This window comes from Oncorhynchus mykiss, chromosome 7, assembly GCF_057628025.1.
Source record: "Oncorhynchus mykiss isolate SJ-2025 chromosome 7, ASM5762802v1, whole genome shotgun sequence".
In the NCBI taxonomy this organism is placed as follows: Eukaryota; Metazoa; Chordata; class Actinopteri; order Salmoniformes; family Salmonidae; genus Oncorhynchus; species Oncorhynchus mykiss.
The window spans coordinates 54,103,491-54,111,802 of record NC_143028.1 but is presented as its reverse complement, the minus strand read 5'-3'; the positions used below and the strand labels follow the sequence as shown (position 1 = coordinate 54,111,802).

The window sequence follows — 8,312 nt, the reverse complement described above, 5'->3', positions numbered from 1 at the left end:
ACCAGTAAAGAGGGAAATGCCAACAAGTGATATGTTTCAGTAAGATTAGATTTTTTGCATTTATAGCAATGGTTATCAACTGTACTGCAGGGATGGAATGTATGTTGCAGAAAATTGAGGTTGTGCGAATTTGGGTGTACGAGACTTTACATCAGAAGAGTTACAGGGTGTCTTAAATGGTGGGGTCTCTTCCTTTCAAGTTGTTGGCCTGAGGTAGGACTAAATAGATGTAAATAGTGGAGTAGGGTAGTGTTATTTATATATTTTTTTGTGAGTGTTTTGTTAGATGGTAGGGTATTTGTTTATTAATTCTAAGTATTAGGGAGTTGTACTCCAGTCTAGTAGGTGGCGATAATGCAACATTTACTGGATGCCAACCGCCGTTAAACCTCATCGAAGAACAAGCTCTGACGTATGTAGTTTTACGACGGTGTGCTTTACCAGTTTCCGACAGTGTTACTCGGGAAGCGCAACTCTTGTGAATAATCCGTTTTGGTTTCCTGTTTTAAGTTCTGAAAACTAATATTTAGATATTTCAAACTAATTATCGCTATACATAACTATATCGATAACCGATCAGTCGAAATACGTGTTCTATCAGCTTCAGTTCAGTTCTGAAGTTGCAACTCGAAGCCCAGCGGCTGAAAAGTTTGTTGTTGTCACGTGACGTGATACGAATGCGGTGATAAAGTTTTTTTTTGTTTATTAAAACGACCATAGATACAAAAACAACATTCTATATTACGTTACTATTTTAAAATAATGCCTCAACCAAAATACAGGAAGATTGCTGTGATTGGGTACAGATCTGTTGGTGAGTGAACTAAGAAGCTAAGTTACTTAGCCATCCTTTGTTTTTGTTTTCATAGTTAACGTTGCTGCTAGATGGCTAGCTAGCAATAGCGTAGTTATGATAAAAAACAAACAAAGGCTAGCTAGCTTCTAGTACCAAAACAGAATCAAGCACATAAGATAATGTCACAGCTCTGTAATTGTGTAGTGTGTTAATGTATAAACGTTGTAGTTGATAACCTTCTGCTTACTCTAGTCACCATGCCAAAGTTGTGCGCTAACAACTTAAGCCAAGTTCCACGATGTGTTAACGCGGCGAACAAACGTTATTAACGTTAGCTCATAGACCTAGCTAGATATTTTCATTGTGAAACCGCTGCAGTCATAACTAACACAGCCAATCACAATGTATAACTGTTGCTCAGAGTCGGGTAACAAATGTCATTTTGTTTTCCTATGATTTTGGAAATTGCTGCTCATCGGCCTCAACAATGCCATTTTTCTCTACCTCTACAGGAAAGTCTTCTCTCACAATACAGTTCGTGGAAGGACAGTTTGTAGATTCATATGACCCTACCATTGAAAACAGTAAGTATTTTTATTTCGTTTTTTCGTTGGATCAGTTTTGTTATTCTAAGTTATTGCAGCCACTATTAAGGTGTCATTGAGGGTCAAATAATATGCATGGGTGAAAAGCAGAACATATGCTCCTTTTTATGATCATGCTATATCCAGCAATTACCATGTGCTCACCTTATGTGGCATAGCCTGGACTTGACAACTTCCTCTTCAACTCTTTCCAGCCTTCAACAAAATGGTGTCTGTCAACGGTCAAGATTTCAATCTTCAGTTGGTCGATACTGCTGGTCAGGTATGTATGCTTTACATTACTCATCTTCTTTCTTTACCTCTGTTTCTCTGCTCTCTGAAATAACACAAAATAAATGTCTGGTGATTAGTGACCATTTGTGCCGTTGCAACATGTAAAATGGTTGGGATATGAAAGAAAACAACAGACGATATTATTTTCAGAAGCACTTGTCCGCCCTTGTGTTTTCTCTCTTTAACCGATTTTCTCGCCTTATCTCTACAGGACGAGTACTCTATTTTCCATCAGTCTCATTCAATGGACATCCATGGTTATGTCTTGGTCTACGCAGTAACCTCCATGAAAAGGTGAGGAGTCACGGATACATTTAATTTGCAGTTCATTTTTTGTCCTGGCCCTCTGATCTTGTGACTCTAAAGTGTGTATAGATAGTTGTCTGTCCATCAATACACACTGGTAACCTGTCTCTTTTTGTCTTTCACTTTTTGCAGTTTTGAAGTTGTTCAGGTTCTTCATGACAAGCTGCTAGATATGGTTGGGAAAATACAGTAAGTTAACCAAAGTTATAAAAGGTTAGTGATGCTGCTTTTGATGATCTGTTTGGATTGTAAAAAATTGGTTTTCCAAGTACACTTTTTAAAATGTAGGTGTGTTCTTTTAGGGTGCCAACTGTTCTTGTTGGAAATAAAAAAGATCTCCACATGGAAAGGTAAACCTACTTGAGCTGAATGAAGGAGGAGCGCATTGGTGCTCCCACTCACATGCATGGCTGGTACATTATGTATAGAACCATGCCACTACCATCCCATTTTAAAAACTGGCATATGGTTTCACCTTGGTTTTCCATCTAAGGTCTTGGACCTTGTGGTCATATAGGTACATTAATGCTATCTGACCTATAAAAAGGTGTGATTTCATTACATCATGCTCAATGTGTCCCTCCTCCCCTCAGGGTGATCAAACCAGAGGAAGGGAAGAAGCTGGCCCACTCATGGGGAGCAGCATTCATGGAGTCTTCTGCCAAGGAAAACGAGGTAGACAAAGATATCTTCTCTGCAGACAGAGCTACTCATAAAAATGTGTCTCTTGAAAAGCATGAACTTATTTATTGATTTGTTTTTCTACTTTCAACTCTATGCATTGCAGACCGCTGTAGAGGTATTCAAGCGGATCATTCTGGAGATGGAGAGGGCGGATGGGAACGTTCCCTCAGAGGATAAAAAGTGTGCCGTGATGTAAGAGGGTCTCACCAGGACAGCAGTAAGCTCATTGGATGAAGCCAGGAGACACAACGTCACCAGCCTGCCAATCATGACTTCCCTAGCACCAAGGAGCTGCAGTCGCAATGTGGCCACTTTATAATTCAACAGTGTTTTACACAAAGGCACCCAATCACACTCGAGGCTAACTAAAAAATAACTCTGACAGGTGTCACACAAGGGTTTCACTGTCAGTTTTACTGAAGTCTATCAAGTTTGGTTGGCATAAACCAAACTTCATGAAAATACCAAATGTAATGTAAGAGCAACAAGCCTAAACTTCACAACAAAAAACAGCTTCCTGATAATTGCAATCAAATAGCTAGCCGTGTATCAACAGATGGAGTGGTGACTGGCTAGTGTCCCCAACTCTCACTGGCTAGCTTCACCTTGTACATAATAAGGGCTGACCTTGATGCCTAAAAAAACATGCCTGACTTTTTTTTTCCTCAGGTCATTGTTTGGAAAGTCACTATAATTCACAACTGATTAATGTATTGGTTACAGTATCTTGGAATGAGTTCTCTTTCACACAAGATGTGTATTGCAGAAATACATTTCCTCTAGCATTGGTCTTGGCTAACATTGTTTCACTGTAAAACTTTCAGCGAGTCAACTTCAGGTTACACTTCACTCTTGAACTGTAAATCATTTATTTTAGGAAACATGCCAATTTGTATTTTCTAGAATACAGTTTTATGTTCTTCTGGTTGGCAGATTGGTCCTCGCTCCTTTCTGCTATGATCTACCATCTGACTTTAATAATTAAGCTGTAATTATCCAGTGGATGAGGCACCCTTGAATGATGTTTAGAAAAGAATGGAATGGATCTGTTGTATAAACAAAAGTTGTGGCCTTTTGATCCCAGAGAACTAGGATCGTAGACACAGGTTTGATAGTGTTGTTAGTTTTATTCTGAGATAATACAAGTGTGTTCATTCGGCAGCATATTGAATGAAATGTCTCCATATAAATTATACTATAATTAAGAAGATGGAGTTGCAGTTAAGGGCATTCACTGACAATTCCTTACCACTGTGGACTGTTAACCAGTTCATGGGGATCACAGGATCTGCTGGTTTCATTTTGGGGTTTTGATTCCAGAAGTGATGTAGGGCTCCATCAAGCCAAGCAAGGACACCTTATGACACATGATCACTTATGAATTTATGTTGAGTCGGGGACTCCCAGTGGACACAGTGCTCACCATAACCTGATTTTCGTGTCCACAAAAGATCAATTCGATGCCCAATGGTTTTTACTGACATTACTTACATTTATCCAGACGGTCCAACCCCTAGTGTCGATTATTTGTTGTTTAGAATTTTTTTATAGAGTGCTTCTCTTTGAATAAGTAGTAGATTGATTGATTGATAGGTGATTGATGATGCGGTCAAAATATCAGAATTGGGCTGCCTGTGTAAACTCAGCCTAAGAGAAGCTGGAGATGCTGTGTCTTGTGCCTTACCCTTCAATACCCCCCCACCCCCACCACACACACCTGTTTCCCTACTTGACTCAAGATCCTCTGGGTTATTTTCCCCTTCTCTGTTGACTTGACCCAATGGGGAAAACAAGGTGCACAACACGCACCTGAACACCAATACCCCCACATTGGTTAGTGTTAACTCAGAAATATTGCTGTAAACTGTTTTGTATATATAAATATTTTACTCCTTTAAAAGTCTATTTTTTTTTTATTGATTAGTTGTGTCATGGCTGCTCAATAACTGTGTGCAGCTAAGAATTTGAATTCCATCTCTGAAACAGAGACATGCAGCCACTATAACACCACACCACTTGGAGACAAATCTGTTAGTAAATTAGTAATTATTTATTTGACAAAACCGAATTATGATGCTTACAATTATGCAGATGTATTTTTAAATTGTCCCTGTACTAAGCCTAAGCCGTCATTGATGGTTTTGACTGACTTTTCACAAAAAAATATGAATTGATCATGAGGGAACGCAGTGGCTTGTGGGTCTGCGTACCCACATCCATACCCACACATGCAGTCAACTGATTTATGGAATCAATCCATTTGTGCAGTTAAGGTAACTCTTAATTGCATTACCAGTAGCCAGGGCTGGCCCTAACCTTTTGGGGGTCCTTAGTGAGATTTGGTTGGGGTTCCCCCCACCCCGGGGGAAAAGCATTTTACTGGCCCTGTCTTGACAGCGGAGAGAAAAATGTAGGTTTTAAAGTACATTTCCTGCTATTCTAAACATTTTGGTATAGGGCAGAGAAAAACATGTGCAGTTTAACAGCACATTTCCTGCAATTCTATCAATTTTGCCATGGGGTGGAGAGACACTTTTGCAGTTTTAACACTAGCGGTGTGTGGGTCAAATCAGTGGGGAAGCCAAGCCAGGAAAATAATGCCATGTTACATTGGTCCGGTGAAGTCTATTCTGTGTTGTGATAATTGCGTTTTTTGCACTAACCTGTTAGTTGTTGGGCTCCCAAGTGGCGCAGCGGCCTAAGGCGTCACTACAGAACCTAGTTCGATTCCAGGCTATATCACAACCGGCCGTGATTGGGAGTTCCATAGGGCAGCGCACAATTGGCCCGGGGTAGGCCGTCATTGTAAAGGTTAAATAAAAAATAAAATAAGTTCTAATGAGATAAGAAAAAATATGCAATTTAACAGCTAATTTCCTGCAATTCTATCTATAGGGTTTGGCCAGGGTAGGCCGTCATTGTAAATAATAATTTGTTCTTAACTGACTTGCCTAATTAAATAAAGGTTAAAAATATATCATTTAAAAAAAATGGGAGTTGGTCCCCCTTTGCTGCCATAACAGCCTCCACTCTTCTGGGAAGGCTTTCCACTAGATGTTGGAACATTGCCGTGGGGACTTTCTTCCATTCACCCACAAGAGCATTAGTGAGGTCGGCACTGACGTTGGGCGAGTAGGACTGGCTCACAGTCGGCGTTCCAATTCATCCCAAAGGTGTTTGATGGGGTTGAGGTCAGGGCTCTGTGCAGGCCTTCCACACTGATCTCGACAGACCATTTCTGTATGGACCTCACTTTGTGCACGGGGGCATTGTCATGCTGAAACAGGAAAGGGCCTTCCCCAAACTGTTGCCACAAAGTTGGACACAGAATCGTCTAGAATGTCATTGTATGCTGTAGCATTAAGATTTTCCTTCACTGGAACTAAGGGGTCTAGCCCAAACCATGAAAAACAGCCCCAGAACATTACTTCTCCTGCACCAATCTTTACAGTTGGTACTACGCATTCTGGCAGGTAGCATTCTTCTGGCATCCGCCATACCCAGATTCGTCTTGTCGGACTGTCAGACATGAAGCGTGATTCATCACTCCAGAAAGCGTGTTTCCATTCTTGATTATTATTATTTTTTTAACCCTTTTTCTCCCCAATTTCGTGATATCCAGTCTTGTCTCCCCTATGGATTCGGGAGAGGTGAAGGTCGAGAGCCATGCATTCTCCGAAACATGACCCTGTCAAGCAGCACTGCTTCTTGACACATTGCTCGCTGAACCCGGAAGCCAACCCCACCAATGTGTCAGAGGAAACACCGCCCAGCTGGCGACCGAAGTCAGCTTGCAGGTGCCCGGCCCGCCACAAGGAGTCACTAGAGCGCGATGGGACAAGGAAATCCCGGCCGTCCAAAACCTCTCCTAGCCCGGACGACGCCTCATGGGTCTCCCGGTCACGGCCAGCTGTGAAACAGCCTGGGATTGGTCTGTAGTGACGCCTCAAGCATTGCGATGCAGTGCCTTAGGCCGCTGCACCACTCGGGAGGCCAGCAAAGCCGTTCTACTGTCAATGTTTGTCTATGGAGATTGCATGGCTGTGAGCTCGATTTTATACACCTGTCAGCAACGGGTGTGGCTGAAATAGCTGAATCCACTCATTTGAAGGGATGTCCACATACTTTTGCATATATAGTGTATATAAGCCTAAAGCCAAGACAATAAGAAGACACAGTGGCAGTGGCATCCATGAATACATGCCACTGAGTTTTAAAATGAATTCCCAGCATTTTGCCATGATTTATGCCATTTTAATTTGGTATCTGAATGAGAGTGACTAACAAAATCAATGGGGCTCCCTGGAGGTCATGGCCCCTGGGCAGGTGCTTCGCGTGCCCGGTCAGTATTCGGCAATGATTAGTACAAGTTTAGATAGCTGGCTAGACTAATTTATCTAATCAAAAAATGATTTGCTGACATGGCTAATTGAGTGAGTAGCTAGGCTTCCATCCAATTGGCGACAAATCTGCATTAAGAAAATATGCGCATTTCCCCACCAGTGGTGTTTCCAACAAACGATTTGTTGCAGATAAAAATCAGTGTGTGATGACGTAGCGCACACAAAATGTACTTTTTCAATAAAATTTCCATGTACCAAATAAAAATGTTTTTCCATCGCATTTTCAACTCTACTGATTGTTTTGTCACATAAACTGTTGCGTTAAATAGTAAATGTAACTACACTGGACTTGGAACAAGCTTTCGCCAACAGCTCCCAGAGATGATATTGTTATGGAGAATATTTTTATTTGTCAAATGGCAGTCAAGCATCGATCATCATGTCACCAGAATAAGACCCTCGATTATTTATTGGAAAGGAGCATCAAGATCACTGGGCACTTTCACCACCCTGTGAAGTTCATCATTACTTATTTAAACTGTAGCCTAATAGAGTACAACAGTATGAGTCATAATACCCCTAAAACCTAGCGGTCAAACAAAGAAATGGTTCCACTCATTTTCTTACCCATTCATTTTTCATAGGGGATTTTAGAAATACTTAAAATAAAGGCTGTGTTTTGTGTAGGCTTATCCTAGCCTGTTGTTTTGATAACTGTGCAAATCTCTCTAGGAGGTGATTTTTAAAATCAATATATTCCCCCAAAATGAAATGCTAATTAGGCTATCATAAAGAACTACAAATGCCATGATGATTTGGATGAGACTGCTGAATAAAGGTAAAACTCTCTGGATTAACTATCTAATGTTAGCTAAATGTAGAAATAAATGAATAAATTGGCTACCTTTCTTTAAATGGACAATTCTGTGAACTGTGTTGTGCAAGTTTTAAATTGACACAATACCTGTTAGCAAAGGTGTCAGCTAGAGATGACGTGCAGGAGTTTGCAAGGATTAGTAGTCTTGAATGATGTCTACATTGATACTAATTAGCGTTTTCGAATCTGAGATTAAATAGAGCTGAATTATTGATAAAAGTCACCTTGTCTGAGAGACATTTACATGGTTATCAAAAAGTCACGCCAGGGTAAGCCTACACAAAACACAGCCGTTATTTTAAGTGTTTCTAAAACTCCCTATGGGAAAAAATGAATTGTGAAAAAATGATTGGAACCATTTCCATTTTTGACCACTAGTTTCTATGGCTATGTTGACACCTCCACTTTGGGGCTCTATTAACTGCATG

At 40.7% G+C, this 8,312-nt stretch overlaps 1 protein-coding gene across 1 annotated transcript; it reads left to right on the top strand.

Moving 5' to 3' along the window:
• The first annotated feature begins 375 nt into the window (after nucleotides 1-375).
• Nucleotides 376-4,564, top strand: LOC110528119 (GTP-binding protein Rheb). Its single transcript, XM_021609942.3, has 8 exons — nucleotides 376-814; nucleotides 1,309-1,380; nucleotides 1,596-1,663; nucleotides 1,886-1,968; nucleotides 2,113-2,169; nucleotides 2,283-2,330; nucleotides 2,574-2,655; nucleotides 2,768-4,564. Exons 1-8 carry the CDS (start codon nucleotides 763-765, stop codon nucleotides 2,858-2,860), a joined length of 555 nt encoding a protein of 184 aa, XP_021465617.1. The 5' UTR covers nucleotides 376-762; the 3' UTR covers nucleotides 2,861-4,564.
• Nucleotides 4,565-8,312: the final 3,748 nt, after the last annotated feature.

Excerpts from the sequence above, each read along its gene's own strand:
- LOC110528119 (XM_021609942.3), top strand. The coding sequence starts at position 763 with ATGCCTCAACCAAAATACAGGAAGATTGCTGTGATTGGGTACAGATCT. Across the intron at positions 2,170-2,282 it reads GATATGGTTGGGAAAATACA|GGTGCCAACTGTTCTTGTTG; the intron begins GTAAGTTAACCA and ends GTGTTCTTTTAG. Across the intron at positions 2,656-2,767 it reads CTTCTGCCAAGGAAAACGAG|ACCGCTGTAGAGGTATTCAA; the intron begins GTAGACAAAGAT and ends TATGCATTGCAG.